This window comes from Hypoxylon trugodes, assembly GCF_022578975.1.
Source record: "Hypoxylon trugodes strain CBS 135444 unplaced genomic scaffold F4822scaffold_9, whole genome shotgun sequence".
NCBI lineage: Eukaryota > Fungi > Ascomycota > Sordariomycetes > Xylariales > Hypoxylaceae > Hypoxylon > Hypoxylon trugodes.
In genome coordinates this window covers 1,117,827-1,135,433 of record NW_026250024.1, presented here as the reverse complement: position 1 = coordinate 1,135,433, position 17,607 = coordinate 1,117,827, and the positions used below count along the sequence as shown (strand labels likewise).

At 46.2% G+C, this 17,607-nt stretch overlaps 2 protein-coding genes across 2 annotated transcripts; one reads left to right on the top strand and one right to left on the bottom strand.

The window, feature by feature from the left end:
- Positions 1–4,021: 4,021 nt before the first annotated feature.
- Positions 4,022–5,960, top strand: F4822DRAFT_370440 (uncharacterized protein). Its single transcript, XM_051456259.1, has 2 exons — positions 4,022–4,505; positions 4,663–5,960. The coding sequence occupies exons 1-2, from the start codon at positions 4,237–4,239 to the stop codon at positions 5,747–5,749; spliced, it is 1,356 nt and encodes a 451-aa protein (XP_051310463.1). The 5' UTR covers positions 4,022–4,236; the 3' UTR covers positions 5,750–5,960.
- Positions 5,961–8,424: 2,464 nt separating this feature from the next.
- F4822DRAFT_370413 (serine/threonine-protein kinase hal4) lies at positions 8,425–10,883 on the bottom strand. The gene is made up of 2 exons (XM_051456258.1): positions 8,896–10,883; positions 8,425–8,832 (listed from the first exon to the last, which is right to left on the bottom strand). Exons 1-2 carry the CDS (start codon positions 10,231–10,233, stop codon positions 8,701–8,703), a joined length of 1,470 nt encoding a protein of 489 aa, XP_051310462.1. The 5' UTR covers positions 10,234–10,883; the 3' UTR covers positions 8,425–8,700.
- Positions 10,884–17,607: the final 6,724 nt, after the last annotated feature.

Genomic DNA, 17,607 nt, shown 5'->3' with positions numbered 1-17,607 from the left:
CCCCCAGACAACAACGTGTACGATGGATCTACACTTGCTCGATACGAAGACCTTCCTCTGCGTAGATACCCATGACGGCGATCGACTTATCCTAGTAGACTTCCAATCATAAAATAATATACATAAGAAAAAAGGATATAGGTATATGCTCACGGACCATTGGTTTTACTTCTACTATGTAAGAAACGTGACGCTCCTCGGCAGACGGCATTCCAAGCCGCAATCCCGTTGTCGATTCCTGTATTCCTTTGAAATCGGAGACTTCAACTGAAACAGATGACAAGAGCGGTGGTGTATAATAGAATTTGAATACCTATAACTGAATAACAGTACTACCTTCATACCCAAACCATCATTTTGATATTTGACACAGTTAACTAACTACTTAGTATGGACAGTTGAAGGAGTTTAATTGAAGGTATCGAAGAAAGAAAAAGGGGTTACTTGTTCTGGAATTCTATTCAATTTTTAAATTTTCTTTTTTACTTTCTTCTAATGTACAATACCGCATATGCAGGTGGAAGCGCTAAGGCAGGAGGAAAGCTTCCAAACGGACGGTGCCCATTTCGGTTAAGTCTCTAGGTAGAGAAGAAAAAAAAGGTTCGAGGCAATCCAAAGAATCCAAATCTTCATCCGATCTACCGGAGCAAAGAAAATTAAGATAAAAAAGGGCAATTTACCTACCTGATGCGGCGAAGGAGCCCTGACCGGATGACCAAAAAAAGAAACCTAAGACCTTGTATTAGTATAGTGTTGAAGGAACCCCGACCAACACAACAGCACAATTACATGGTATCGTAGCTTCACCTGAATTCACCTGAAAATCGACGTTGCACTCGTATAAGACAGGTGGACCACGCGGCAACTTTTTGGACGAGTGGATGTGGCCGGGATAAGCCAGGCCGCTAGGATAGGGAAGGGGACAAGTACGCTAGAGGTATGATGATGGGGGAGGGAGGGATCTTAATTGGGCACGGTCACATTCCCACGATCCCCTTCTACATATTACATAGTGTATTAGCAGCACGACTTTACTTGTTTTTTTTACTCTTTTACCACCCCTACACTACCAGGAACTACAACTACTAATCTGCTAACGTACATGCTAATGTACTAATGACATTTCTTCGGCGACTTGTGTTACATGATTGGGCGAATGATATTGCTGAACCCGTCCGAACCGAGGTTTGATCCAGCATCTCATATTTTCAATAGTCTGTGTAAATCTACAGGGTCCGGACTAATTAGTTTCATTTTCGCCAGCTGCTTCCTCGGAATATATGGAATATAGCTAGCCAATTACTTTATTACTTTATTACTACTGCAGATAATGGGACGACGGATGGTGTTAAGTACCTACCTACCTAGTAACTAGTATAAATTCTAGAATATCTCCTCATCGCTACATCGTCATCTTCCAAGTGGCGAGGGGGGGGGTTTAAAAAAGAGGACGAAAAAATAACCCCTGGGGATTCAAAAAGGCTTAGATGGGTTTGGCTAAGCATCAATGTAAAACAATCTACGGAGGCAGAGCAACGGGGGCCCCATTCCTTGGCTCATCCAATACCCCATCCAGAAAGGAAACTGTTCCACAAGGCTTCTCTTTTCTTCACCGTTCACACATCACACGAGAGGAATAATAAGATATGATACATACAATTATACAATTAGAATTGGCTTTTCGTTACATATGTACCCACAGACTGCCGTCGCCGACTAGGCTTAGTGTGATGTATGTATGCACGGAGTTATGTACTCCAAGTTGAATATGCTTTTTTTCTTATCCTCTTTTCTTTTTTACTATATTCCTTACTTTCCTGCAGATAGATAGATATACTAGTTTATTGTGGCGCGAGCTCATGTGGGTTAGAAAGGAATAGGAATAGGAGACAAGACAAGACAAGACAAGATAGAAAATCCCACTTGGTTTGGTTTCACCATGCGACGAGTCTTATGTAGATACGTAGCTACTTGGAAGTATATAAGTGGATACATATATGTATACATCGTGACCATTATTATTGTTTCTTGTCTATAGGTATAGGTATGACTATATGCTATACGTGTATAGATCGAGTTGTCTAGTTGTATACCATTATAATTGAAATATGACTTGCATAGATATCGGGGTTAAGTGGCATTTCAGCTAAGCAAAAAAACCCAAGTTGAAGAAAAAGGGTCCATCCCATGAATTCGATAGTATGTATCTTGAAATCCATCCGTGCTCTAACGGAGTAATCGGAACCAATTGAATATTGTCTTCTTTTTCTTTTTTTGCCTCTCTTGTTTCTTCGTCAAACAGGGGTCGAGTCCTTCCCCAAAACGAATAAGACGAAAAGACGAAAAGGCAAAAGAAAAAAAAAGGTTCTTTCTTGTTCGAAACCCACACTTCTCTCACACGTAACTGTATCATTCGTTATTCCGTCTCCCCTTTCATAAATCGCGATTCGGAGGGATTTGAATCTCTAGTGTCTACCTGGCACACTAGCGTCTTAGGCCGCGTCTGGGCCTGTGCTGTACCTGTAGCATTAGCTCAAGCACGCTAACGACTCAGGGTACCCAATCAGGTAAGTACAGGGCTATGTACCATCGTACCTCGTAGTATATTCCCATGTTACGAAGTGCTGAATGTACCCAGTATGGCCCTTTCCCCATGCCCTTCCCATGCCTTCCCGGCCCTTCCTGTCCTGTCCCTGAAGGAAACCGCTAATAACATGGGAGGTCGACCCATCAGCGCTGCCCCTCTTTCCGCCTCGAGAAACACCTTTTTTCTACCCTTTCCCTCCCTTCGACCTAAGTAAGCTAGCACCTTACATACCTTACATACCTTAATCCTTCCTATCCATACTCCTTCCTGCACCTCCGTCTTCTTGCAAGAGTTCCTTTCGCTACATCTTTTTTTTCTCTTCCCTCTCCTCGCTATAATCCGTTTGTTTCCTTTTCCCCCATTTCCTCTTGTTTTAATTCTCCCGGGGGAAAATCCATTTCGGTGCGGTTCATACGTATATACCACCTACTACTTATCTACTGCTATCTGCCCAAGTATTGTGTGCTAGTTAGTTACGTTTTTCGAGTTTTCCGAATCTCCAATTCCCACAAGCCACAATTTTTTGGCAGTTGTCCATACCAATACCATAGTAATACATCCCCCCCGAAACTCCCATCGACCGGACAGACAGACGTCCCATTCCCCGAAGCGACTCGCCCATTTTGTGTGACGAGTCCCACGCAGCGCGACGAATTTTGAATTATCGCCAATTACTTGTTCAACTTAGTGTGGTAGTAGTATTCAAAAGAGGAGGGTAGGAAAGAAAAGTTAGCCTTCATTAATCCTAACCGACCTGAGAAAAAAAAAGCATATCAAACCAAAGAGAGAAGGACAATTCGTAGAAATACAAGTCCATTCGCAAGAAAAGAGAAAACACAACGGACAAAGGAGGGGAAAAAAATCAAAACCATCGGATCCGATCTTCAGGGCCATCCCTCGAACCGACAATCGAAATTCGATCCCATCCGACTACCTGGCTCACCGGTATCCATTCCGTCCCGTGGCCAAGTTAGTTGCAGTCGGCCACCACCCACCCACCAATATTGACTCTCTCGGCACCACATTGCATTTGATCCGTCCGGTCCAAGGCCCGAAACATTCAAGCGCAGTACAGTGAGAAAAAAACAAGAACTGATTGCCTGCTTATTCGGAACTGACGCGCGCCGCCTATTTGATCCATCGCACTATTCGTGATTGGCAAGCTAAGGTAGTTCATCAGAGGAGTTAATAGGTTAAATCGATCGATCAAATCGATCATTGGCGCGTTTGGAACACCCTACCAATACGGAGTCGGGCAGATTGAGAACAGGGAAAGTCTCATTATTGGCCAAAAGGCAACTCGCACAATAATCGGGGCCCAACATCAATATTTCTGCAACCCAGACCTGCAAAGTACAGGTGTGAAAGGGGGGGCTTCAAGTGCGCCTCATTTCTTCGTCAATCAATTTTACTGACGTCTGGAGCGTCTTGTCAGTCCCATCGCTGCAACGCTTCAGAGCCTGTGCGCCCATTTTTTTCTTCTTACTGCTGCCAACTCCCGCGTGGCGCATCACCCATTTCAGCCGGGAATAAAAATAAGAGAGGATCAGCAAACAAGGGAGGCAAGAAAAAAAAACTCAATTACAAACTCACATCGTCGTACCTGGAATTACCACATCAAGCAAAAAGCTTGATCCCCTTGGTACATCATGAGCGCAGCGATCGCCATGGCCCCTTCGCCGGCTCCCCATGACAGACCGGCCTACGCTGAGTTGGCACCTGCTACTAGTTCAGCGACTGTAGCTGCTGTAACTGGAACTGCCGCTGCGCCGGTGGCTTCACCCTCCGTCCCACGTACTTCAGCTGCGGTTTCGGGCACCCCGAACAATGTTCCTGTCTCTGCGACGCAACGTCCTACCAGCCGAAGTCCCACCAGATCGGCTGCCCAGCCCGCGGCAAAGTCTTCACCCCCAAGCGCGTAAGTTTATTAGTTATTTTTTTTTTCTCTTAGCCTCATCTGATCCTTCAATCCATCATTAAAAAAATATTTGTACCCGTAAAAAGATTACTATTCCCTTGTGTTGCCATTCGGTCGGGTCTCAATTCAGTGGCTAATTGTCTCGTGGGGATTACAGATCGCGAAACGTTTCTAACGCTTCCGCACCTAAGATTATTGTAAAGAAGGAACCCGGATCTCCAGATATACCTTCTACTCGTCACCGCCCGCGAAAGTTAGACCTTTCCAGAAATACTCTCACTGGCTCAGGTGCCGCGACGGCACGCCCGGCATTGGGAAGGGAAGGACTCGGCATCCAAGAAGTCGGTATCGCGTGTTTGTCCCCCGGTTTCGTTACGCAAGATCCAGTAATGAAAGAACATCTACAACAGAGCATGAATGTTAGGGAACAACAACGCCGTATCATTGAGGCTAGATTACAACAGCAATCAGCAAAGGGGGACGGACCCGACGGCAAGGATAAGGACCCTATTAGCCAATTCGCCGCGAAGACCCCAGGAATGTCTCGACGAAATAAGGCCCCTCCGGGTTTAAGCATTGTAGCGCCCTCCCACGAACAATTCGCCAATGAGCGAGTAATCCAATCTGCGCCTCTGGGCCAAACCTTTACTGGTCGCCACAACCCGCAGCCTCTAACACGGCATCTTGCCAACCAGCCATCAAACTTGTCCAGCACATCTCACATTCACCATGTTCCCGCAAACCAAACAGCCAATCGTTTGCCCCCGATATCAGATGTATTCGGTGGTCAAGGGCTTCCATCACACGCCGAAACAAGCAGTCGCGCCCTATATCCCGGCTCAAGTCACGGGCCATTAGCATCGCCTGGTCACCCTCCACCACCCTCGCAGCCTCCTATGTCAGGTCGGACTCGAGAGTATAAGTCAGCAGAGGAAGCTCAGCACGAACTATCTGGCGGTCGACCAGAATTATTACCCAAGCTTGTTCATTACACAGGACACCAGCCTCCGACGCCGCCATCGCCCCGAAATGGAATCAACCCCTTAGATGCTAGCCGAGGTACGAGCAAGCGAAGAACTCGTGCCGAGTATGAGGAAGGTAGCAGTCCTCCGCTAGGCCACGGGCCTTCTGCGACTCGAAGAGGACCATTCGGAGCCGGGCGGGATAGCCCCGAGACCCAGCGACAGAAGCGCGAGGAATTCTTAAGGTTGTGCGAGAGAGCCTGGGATCTATTCCACTCATGAACACGCTGAGACGATCCTACCACGGCGGATCGAATTGATATTTCTTGTAACCTCATGACTTTACGCCACGGTACGAAACATACGGCCTTGTTCCCGTGTACATGCTCCGAGAAGGATCTTTTGGGGGAGGCGGATATGCTTGTTTTTGCTGGCGGGTTATGTCCGAACTTGACGAGACGGCCTAGGCTCGCTATTTATGTTACGCATATGATCCCTATCTCCCCGGGATATGGGCACGGGTTGGAGGAATATAATGTCTTAGTACTAACGTCATTCCGAGATGGCGGCGCTAGACATAAAAGTCGTAACGGATATCCTCAACGTTGATAGACGCGGGATTTCGGAACGGCTGTGTCAGCTCCATCTTTCGGGATGTCGATACCTACCCGCTAAACATGGTTTGTGTTAGCGGGTGAGCATAGATGTTGGGGATGTTTCCTTTGTTTATTTCAGGGGAGGCCAATATCATCTTTCGTCTCTTTGGAAGGGAGAGGGAAGGTGCGGTGGATCAGTTTTCTATTTTGCTTTTTTCTCCAATGTCGTTCTTGATTTTCTTGATGCGGAGGAGGGAAGGAAAGGGAAAGAGACGAATTATGACGGATGTGTGGGTTTATGGGTTCTAAACAACTGCAACAACATCTGTCGAGGTATGGGTAAACAACACAGATGGGATGGAAAGAGAGTAAAGGGGGAGCCCTACGACAGATATAAGAGGCAGGCCGAGTTGAAGGAAGGGGGGAATGGGAAGTAAACGTGTATTTATTCTAGGTGTGGCTGTGCATGCATGGGATGGGAGATGCTCATGCTGTTGGGTGTGTAGACAGTTGAATGGGTTGAGGGATGGTGGATGGGATGTGAATGAGTGGGAACCTGGCGTAAAACGCTGGTTCCGGTAAATACACACATAATATGGCTCTTTCCAACTTTATGCTACAAGTCTTGATGTGCTTTGTGATTGATCGACGTTGTGTGATGATATGGCTGTCTAGTGAAGGGCTTCTAGGCCATCACGGGGCCTTGGTGAGAATGTTACAAGGTAGAGCCAAGGTGACGATACAAAGAGGTGCCGAGACAAGTCTTACGACGGTATCATCCGGATTGTGTGACTTATGAGACGACTGTTCACCGACTTCTTGGGGGGAGGTTCTAGATGTCGTGCGGTGAACATATCTAATGCATAGGGACGGGTATTCGGCTGCTCGATAGAGCTTGGGCTAGGGGACTATGGGCAGGTGCGTCTGGTATGAAGTGCTTCACTCTTTTCTTATGCGTGTCAAGGCTCTTTGGGGGTTTGGTTGAGTGTTGGGATGGCTGTGCGTACCTTCTGGCTATCTAGACACACAGACATGGTGCCAACTATAATAACGCTGTGACTTAGTGTATCATGACTACCTTTTTTTATTAGGGTACGCTCGTATGCCGTATGAACAAGATGCTTAAGTGGATGTTGGGAGGAAAGCCCCCCAGAAGCGTTTGGCTAGGCACAACTCAACTCGTAGGTAGATCTGCAGATTAGAAGGAAATGGGCAAGAACGCAAAAATGGGAACGAGACTTTGAGTGTAGTCGTGACTTATCTTGACAAACTACCCTTTCGATAGAACTTAGTAATATACGTAAAACTTCCTAGGCTATACCTAGGTAATGTATAAGGCTAGCAACGCAAGCACATCGAAGAACAGACCTAAGAGAGTAGCCAGGCAAACATAGCCATACCATATTGTCATTCGTCGTTCTTTCTAATCTGCCGAAGACCTGACTAGATGGACGACCTTCTGAGGATATGTGTATATAGATACATGTAAATGTACACATATGATACCAATAGCAACTACCCTCATCTATCACCTACCTAAGTATACATGTAAAAATGTTGACTCCAAGGTCTGATCGTCATATAAAAGACCCCGTAGCAACACGCCCATATGCCTACTGCGGTACTTTTATTTACTCAAACTAGAGTCAGATATAAGTCGCCTCACCACTTGGCATCAAACTTAGATCTCGCCAAGTTCGCCTAATCGGCTTGGTATGCATCACGAAGTACTTACATTCGTAAGTGCACACGGTAGTTAGGCAACTAACCTGACTAGCAGCCAAGTCCCAAGAAATCCAATATGCTTGGCTTTACAGAACAGGACAAAACAGACGTTAAGGGTGAAAATGTGTTGTTATTCTGGAGGCATTACTGGTCTATTTCTAAGGCCTTGAACGACTATCCCACTATGATCATTCATATGCCCGGTAAACGCCAACAGGACCTGACGACCTCGTCAAGGTCACTCTGTATATGGACTTATACCACCTTAAAACAGGGCAGCTCCAAAAGTCGGAGGGCCTTCCCGAATGAACAGAACAAAAAAACCAGAATTCTTGGTTATTTTCACAGATCCACCCTTTGATCAGACATTTGTCGACTGAACGAGTGGACCGAACCAAGGAGTCCCCAGCCGCCTAGTCCCTTTTCCCTTTTTAAAAATCTGCAGCTGTTTCAGGAGAATGCGAGTATGCTTCTATTCTGATACATGAATACAAGAGCAACCTCCCCATTGGTGCTCGCTCGCAGTGCGCATGGCGCATCTAATCACCTATCCTGTGCTGATGCGCTGCGCGGTGGAAACCTAGTGCCGTGACCCAAAGTGTCGAGACTAAAATGTATAATGCTGAATACGAACGGAAGAATAGAATTTGGAAGGACAATGCAAGAAACCGTATTTTCACCAGAACTCCATGCGAAACGACAATTGGGTCATGAGCGGGGTTGTGATTACAACCCAGGCTTGTGGTTGAATTACTTGTGATCTTCGTCGATAAGGTTGCGAAGATCGTTAAAAGTCGTCATCTCGGTTGACGATTATGATACCAAAGGGACAGGAAAGGAACAATCCGGTATTGAATTGGATCATGGCAATGCCAATCCCCGAGTAAATATTTGTCGCGAGGGGGGTGTCATTTAAAGGCCTTCTTCGCCGGCCTTACACAGTTTGATCTCGCGACCCCATTCGGACTTTAGGACTTGTGATGCTGTGATACGTCGCGTAGGGTTGGGGTCCAATATGGAGTAGATGACGTTACGACAGCGAGCCTATATCATTCGTTAGTATCATTCAAGGAATCTTGAGTCGTAAAGTTATTGGAGAGAACTTACACGGTGTAATGACTCAATTGGGCCGTATCCTTCTTCATCACGACGACCCTCAAGATAGCGTTCGTAGAATTCGTCCTCGTCCTTTTTGGCGACTCTCCAAAGATGCCTTCCGGTTCGCATGGCCATATATATGACACCACACGCCCAGACGTCGACAGCACGAGCATCGAACTCCTTATCTATGTATTCTTCAGGAGCAATATAAGGCGCCGAACCGCAGAGACCAGACACCATGTGGGCATCATTTTCCCACGCCATTCTGAAGCACTCGCCGTTGCCGAAATCCGTAATTTTCAAGGCACCATGGCTGGTCAGAAGTAAGTTTTCTGGTTTTAAATCGCGATGCGCTACTCCCATTTCGTGTAGATATTCGACGCCGCGCATCATCTGCTTAAAGTAGCAGTCGGCTTCTGCGACTTCTAATTTGCCGGCGGCTAGGACAAGGGTGTATAGGTCGCCGCCGGAGCAATACTCCATGACCTCACAGTAGTCTCCTTTCTGATCTTTAAGCAGATCTAGCGTATGTATTATATTCGGGTGGCGTAAAGAAGACGAAATGCAGAACTCTGCGGTTAAACGCTTGCTGTACTTCTTCTCAGTCTCTTCGGGTCGTCGACGGAATTCTTTAACGGCGAAGAGCTTCTCTCCGTTCTCGATCTTTTTATGCGATATCCTTACAATTCCAAAGGCACCACGGCCAACCACCTCTTGACATTTGCCATACTTTTCGACGAGGGTAATGCTCTGGTTGGGCCCTCCCCTCTTGTCACCAGCTAGTGACTCCTTCTCTTGCTTCAGCGTGTCTACCCAACTCGAAACCAAGGACAGGTCGGCTTCTGGTTGTTGATCTTGCTTCCTTCCAAGGAGTGTCTTCCACATGTCAGACAACTTTTCTTGTCGCTTGCTTCCCTTGAGGTGATGCTCGTGACCACCAGGAACTTCTGAGTTTACGACGAATCGCTGATGATGCGCTGGTTTAGATACGTTCGGCGCTTCGGCTGAGGATGGCTTGCGGGCCAAGGCACTCGGCTTTGCGGGTGCATTATTAACACCAATTTGGCTCGGGGATGGGCTCGGGGCTGCGCGCTTCGAAGGTTGGGAAATATCAACAAGGCCGGATCTAGGGAGGTCGTCTTTATTGGAGAACATTCGGGTTAAGCGATCCTTGATGGAGGCCTTTTCGGGTTGCCTCGGCTGACCCTCGGCATGGGGGTTATCGTTTATAGATTGACCATTTTGCGGTCGTAACTTGGGTGATCTCGTAGAAAGCTCGACCGATTTGATGGAGGATTGTTTGGAGGCGCTGGGCGAAACCGTCTTTTCCGAAGCGCTCGACATTTCTGAAAGTGGTGATGTAAACGACTAATACCGAGTGAAAGTGTAGGATCGTTATTCAAGTCTGAAATAGGTAAAAGGTCACTTGGCGACGGAGTGGACCAGCGGGGAGTAGGAAGGGTTAGTTCGGCGAATCGAGAAAGTGATTCGGCGGGTTGAGGTCGCCTGGGGTGGGCTACGCCCAAGTGTTGGCGACACTAATGACGGATTGCAAAACGGCGCGTTGACCGAGTCGAAGAGGTTTCGCAATAGGGAAATGAGAGTAGAAAGAAATTAATTAGAGGCGGGAGGTAGGGGGAATTTGTAGTTTCCCGGTGACAAGCAAGTTAATAATCAAAAAGTAGGGCAAGAGTGTGGGGAGGCGAACTGAGCTACTAAGATAGTAGTCTAGTAGTCTAGCTCTAGACTCTGGCGAGTTTAGGTCGTCCAAACTATCAAAAAAAAAAAGGTTTATTTATTTCTCTCTCCCTCTGTATCTCTCTGTCTTTGCGTCTGCGGTTTTGACCTTGGGAGATATGCCCGGTACCTGAATAATATTTGTTTCTTGTATAATTTTTCCTTTTCTTCTTTTTTTTCTCCAATTAAAAATAAAAATTAGAGGAAAGTTTAAAAATGACAAGAGAAGAAAAAAAAATCAGGAAATCGTCCAAGTGGATTTGGTTGTGTTTGTCTGTAGATTTCGTAATGTATGTGTCTGTGTATGTACTGTGTAGGTAGCTAGGACCACTGGTAACCTAGTTTGATTCTTACACCACTTCTAACAAGTAGTAAGTGAAGTAATGGTGATACTCTTTCCCTTTCAATAGTCAAAAGTTAAAAAAGGGTATTCTGGTGAGGTAGCAGCAGTTGTGTAGAGTTATAGAATAGTAATGTAGTAATAACCAGTTGAAAATAGGAGGCCGGCAACGAGCCGAGGTGAATGGACTTTGGTTGACTTTGGTTTGCTTTGGTTGGGGAGGGAGATAGAAAGCAAATCGGTAGGAACCTTTGGAAGGGTTCCAGCTAATGTTAGAGACGGCGCAGATAGTGGCTGACTAGACTTCGTTTCGAGGAAGTAAAGACGGTCATTGTCAGAAGCCAAAACCAAAGGGAAGGAGTGCGCGGAAAGAAGAGGAAGCAGCAATAGCCGTAGTAGCAGTGGCAGTAGCAGTAGCAACAAGTAGTCGTAACAACAGTAGAGGCAACGGCAGGAGCAGGAGTAGGGGAAGACGGAAGACGGAAGCAGCTAGAACTAAGATTCGTGGGAAGCCAGGTTGACTCGATCCAAAGTGGAGATAAGGCGGTACCGCGCAAATCAAACAGCTATGTTTAAATCAATTTCCGGGCTGGGCTATGATGAGTTTGAGTCGATTTGTTACTCGTATAAAGGGAAAAAAGGAGGGTCAGAAAAAAAAGTATTGGACGGGTCCCTCTGCGGTGTAGGTGATGTCAGGGTTTTTGTATTCCTCTCTGCGCGTCTGTGGCTTTCTAAACGTCTATATATCATTATGTACACATGTATGTACGTATATATATACGTATATATGTGTGTATGTACGGTGGGATTATGTTATGCAGGCAGAGCAACGAGGTAACTTTGTCTGCTGCGGCAGGGAAAAAAGGTGAAAAAAGGTTGATCATCCCGACTATCGAAAGAGAGCGATATAGCGTGGGATGCATATTAGCGTTTAAATGTGAGTGGGCCATGAGGCATGGGGGGAAAGAGCAAGACATAGAGAGAGGAATAATTCTCTACCGAATCATTATACGTCGTAATTAACGAACTAACCTACATGCATACCGCATGCCTACTAGTCAGCTAGTACCTACTTGGCTATAGCTATGGTCATCGTTACATGTTACTTGTTACTTTGAAGAAACCTTGAGACTAAGTACTTAAATAATGTGGTTAGACGCAGTAGCAGAAAGGCTAAGTTACGCAACTTATGTTGCACAATTAGGTATAGTTTATCCGAATTATGAATAGTAACAACTAAAAATTTAACATCGGTCATAGCTAAGGTAGGTAATGCCTGACAAATATTGTGGTGGCGGAAGGACACAGCGTACAGAAAAAGTTTGATTTTGATCTTTCCAAAGCACTGGCTCGGAACTTTACGTAAGGTGCCTAGGTAGTGAGGTAACCTTGGAAGGCAAAAGTTTAAAGAAATGAAGGACGGAGGGACGTACATAATGTACGAGCGGTCCAAGTGAAAGTCGCAACCATAAGTAAAGTTTTTTTTTTCCTACTGCTGCGAGTAACAAGACCTGCGGTAGTTGCAATTGGTGGGCTTTTAGTTCTCCAGTAGGCAATCGGTAATCTTGAAATACTTTCTTAGCTACATGATGTACCTAAACTATATGTACATGGTCATTATTATAGTGCATTAGGTGAGTGACACGAGCCATCTTTTTGGATGAATCGTCCACCTGCCCATCTACCACCCATCTAATTCTATCAGCCACTCATCATCCCACCATCCCTCACCCCCATTCCCATTCCCATTCCCACTCCCTACTTATGTATCGACACATAATACGGAATCGCCTAATTAACAACACTGCGTTGTGTTGTATTCAGATGCCACGAGGTCATCTAACTTACAAAGAGCCTCATGCTAGATTAACAACGATTTATTCCCGACTATCCTTTTGTTCCGATCTACCCATCTCCTGCATCTTTAATATCCTGCACCTTCGAGATCAGCCTTTAGAACTAATATTAGTATCATCCGTTCCCATCGTTTCATTTCTTGTTCGATAAAAAAGAACGTTGAGGCGTCCCGGCACATCTTTCTTGAAACCACTACCTATGGATATGGTCTCTTCTTATTCCGCGTATGACGAAAACTAGATGTCACAAGCCTCATCCTTCTTTTGCCTTTACTCAGCCCAGTTCAGGTGCTAAAAACTAGTGCGTATTGTTCTCACGTACGTCCAAGCACTCAGAACACTCAGAGCACTCCAACGTACGTGCCAATGTACTATATCTAACGTAACCTTACTGCTCAGTCACGGCGACAACTCAATTAGTCGTTAGAACTACTCATATATATATACATATGGCTTAGTCACCAGTACATATTCGTCCGGGTCATCAAAGGGGGCAGCCTCAATGATGGCACTAAACCCGCCTTAGAAGAACATTCATATTGTCTAACTTATTACAGCAACTTACATATTATAGATGAACTGCTTTCTAAAACGTTGCATGACAGATTACTGCTAACTATTGTTGAATGAGGCATTTCCAAGGTTCCCGCTTCAACTAAAAATAAAACCAAACATCTAACAAGATGGATACAAAGCACAACAGAATCTAGACCCTCATGCCTAGGTGCCTTAGTACCTGTCTAATTTACTCGGTTACCGCGCACCGAGAGCACATGCTGCAAGTCTTTGGTGATTATCCGTCACCTTGCGCTCGACGCCACTCTAAACGCACAACATAGCCAAATCGAACTGTGCTCACCGCTACAAATTGTCCACTATTTCTAACGTTCTACAGCCTGTCTTATCCCTTCTCCGTCAGATATCAGCTCCCGGCGAGTACAGGCAAGGAAAACACCGACATGCATCGATGATTTGGCAAAAAGGGAACCATATTTTACCTGTTGCTACTACTGTCGCTTACGGGGGTACCTTGAGCGTTCTCATTGTGGATAGCTGCAATGCCATCCTTGCTGCAGCTCGCCAGTCAAGACGGCCATAGCTTTTCATAGCTACCGCTGTAGCTACAGCTACGTGCATATCGAATTGAAGCACGAAAGCTCTTTTCATGCGGGCTGGAGCTGTTCCACTATGTGCCAAGCTTCCATCCAATTTTTTTCTTTCGATTTTTTATATGGTTTTATTACACCCAGGGAGGCCTCAGAACAGCCTCCACAACCAATTCATTCCTGCATCTCCGTCTGTACGACTACATAAAGGGGTAAGTGGCTTGTCCACCTCAAATCGGCTTGGGCGTGCCGGGAGCCTCCATATGTGTAATACGGGTGTCCCATAGGGCTACGGCTTGGCTATGAACCAGACGAGATCGCAATTGGACCCAGTAGTTTGGGAGGGGGGGTTGGTGATTTGTGACAGTACCTATCCGATCTGTCTTGGGGAAAACTTATACGATCTCCCAATGCGGTCTTAATTCGCTCAATTCATTTGATCCATTTGGCTGCGCATTAGCGAATCTGTGGCCGGGAAGCCAATTAACCTACGAGAAAGGTTCCGGATAGTCCAGATCAGCGCAATACCTGGCGATTGTCCCTCTGTCCGAATTATTCTTGTTCACCCGAAAGCCATTTACTTATTCGGCGACTGACGTCATGAGTCCCGTCTCTGGGCAAGCTTGTGATTGCGAGCTTGTCAGCTCCTACACAATTTGGATGTCATCTCCGACCAATGTTCTTCCCGCCCATCCTTGCGACTCAATGCATATAGCATTTGGGACATCTAACGTTTTCGGGGCTACGCATTATCTGATTATCCCAGCAGCAATGACTGGCCGTCCACGTCCCTGCCAAGTGGCCGTTCCTCCATCTGCAGATATGCTGCGCGTCCCGCATCCGCGCCTGTGCACCCGCAGCAAAAGAGCAAAAGTGACAACAAAATTGTCTGTACGCCATTAACAAACCCGGAGCGGACAGATATCAGCGCCAAGGGGTGTGGCCCATCATGCAATGAAGATCAACTACCCAGTATTTCGATAGCCACATGTCTCTCGATGTTTGCGCCGAACATCTTTGCCGCCTTGGACATCAACCGTTGTAGTTTAGTCTGTAAATGGGGGCCGTAAAACATCAAGTCTCCTTCGTTCCCTGACCCCAGCATCACCACCTGGGCACGAATCCCTCGGCAGCTTATTGACCTAATTGAGACCCTGCCTTCTCAGAAAGTGACGTTTCAAAAGACAGGCTGTGGTAGCATTTACTATCTAACCTACCTACGGTATACATCCCAACAAGCTTCTGCAAGTTGAACCTGGAGTTCTCCGAATTCGCATCTGTCGTCACACCGCTCGTGTCAGAGCAATACTTCAAGGTTCAACGAATACCCCTTTTTCTGTGTACGGCAAAGGGAAGAAGGTAACGCAGCGGAAGTAAACCACAAATTAGCCCGTCCCGCGAATAAATACAAAAATTGAGGATTCTAGGAGGTAATCTCCAATGTCAGCCCACCGAGGATACCGATTTGGGGTCGGTAAATCATATGCAGAATTACCAATCTTGGCCAATGGCTTAGGACCCTAATCTCCCTTTTGTCGGCTTTGTCGATCGCTTATAAGCGGGAGCAACAAAGGACTAATATTTTCAATATCATACCGTATCGTTCGAAGGCGCGCCTATCCGGAAGCTCGTTATAAGCCCAAGACCCCTGACGGCACCGGCCAACGTAAATCGGATATCGGATAGGGTTTCCCTCTTGAGCCTGGTTGGTCTCCAACATCAGACCGTAGCATAGAAGAGCAAGCAGTCTTTTGCTGTGCACCCACACAGAACAATTAACTCAAACGAGATTACCGGGGAAATAATTGACTACCTAGGCAGTTCTAGATCACAGGAGAACCTATTCAGTCTTCCCGGCCGTCACGTTGACATTGGAGTAACATTCCCTGCCATCCGCCTACATGAGGAAACCGGAAAACCTGGGGATATACACGTACAAGCTTCTCTTTTAAGGGTCAGAGAGGAAGTAGGCAGGGTGTATCATTCCCCTGCTTGTCGTATGGTCGCTTAGTGGCGTCATATGCGGTGCTGCTCTGCACAGCATTTACTGCATTGACTACCTACGATGCTCTTCTACGATAGCGATCTAAGCAATATGCTATTTGATTTTCTTTGGGGTGATACAGTCCAATCACCGGCCTAACCGCCCATGCGGGTTGCGGCTATCGTCTCATTAAATCCCTCGTCTCCATACCCATCTTGGGGTTATGTACGGAATTTTTAGTATGTCCCTACTCTGGAGAACAAACGTGGGATGTCGTTGTTTCAGGCTAGGTATGTAATCCCCGAGAGGTTGAAGAATCAGAAGCAACATTCAGGGATGACGTGTGGGATATACCCTTAAGTCTACCTAGGTAGAAAAAGGGGTGTGGACGCTTATCATTTTTTATTTCCTCTATTTCGAAAGAGGATTTTTCTTTTCCTCCGTCCTAACGTTGATTTGTAATTGGGGGATCCTCGTTTTTAGAACATAATAATTCCCGATCTTTTGTTTAGTCGCATCACGAAATTGCTCGTTGCCAGATTGACCGAGCACTACTACAGCTTTCGATATTTCTAACGGTCACGGACCATTCTCTCCAATTATTAATTGCCGAGGCCAAGACAAGACAACGATCAGGATTTCAAGCAAAAGTTAAACAGAGACAAAAATCAATAAGAAGCATGCCAAGGCTTTCGCTAGGTTCGACAGACTCAATGCGCCGAATGTGCCAGAAAGAGACCCAGACTTTATCGGGCGATCTAGATTCGTTTCTTGTCTCGCTTACTCGAGCTAACTACTTTGGTGTATGGTGCGGCAGTAAGGAAAATCTGGGGTTAGGTTACCTCGGGGACTTTCCTGATGGGTAGGTCATCTTTTTCTTGTTACCTGCTGTGGTAGAAAGGGAGGGTAGCGTAAGGCTTGGGAGTTCGTAAATATAGGTAGACAGAAACATACAGTAGTTACTTAGGTGTTGTACATATACATAACATCTCTACCATATCTACCTAGAGGTATATAAACGGGAAGCGAGACACAAGACAAGAAAACAGGCGAATGAATTACTTGCATAAGGAGGCGGAGGGAATGTCTCCAGGAAAGCCAAGGTACGAGATCGTTCTATACATGCTTAGTTGTTTCTTGGAAATTGTTGAGCGAGAGACAATGGGATTTGGCCGGTTTGCTATCGGCTTTCCTATTTACATCGTCATTATCATGTCAAAGGTCGAATGGGCCGTATTCTCGGTGATGGTGGAGAGAAAAAAGGTGGTGTAGGTAGGTGTGAGCTACATACGGCATATATCACATACCTAACCGTAAGTAGGTACCTATAAGAGACAATTGATAATTCCTTTTCTCTTACTTACCCCTTGTCCATTCCATCATTATCGCTATTATCATCACCACCTCCAGCGACACGGAACGCGACGACAGCAACCCCCGATCGAGTCTGGTGATTAGCGGTGTATGTGTGCCACCCGCCTTGAAGTCAGCCTCCCCCAGCTTCCCATTGCTTCCCTACTACCCACCCTTCCTGCTTTCTTCCCCCTTACCCCCTACTCACAGCAACGACAATGATAACTTACCATTGACTACACGTGCGCGGAATGCTGTGATCTCTTTGGTCTATCTTAATCTTGCCTGCGCCTCTTCCAATTTTTTTTTTACAAGCTGAGTTTATGTACGCTGTATGTCGGC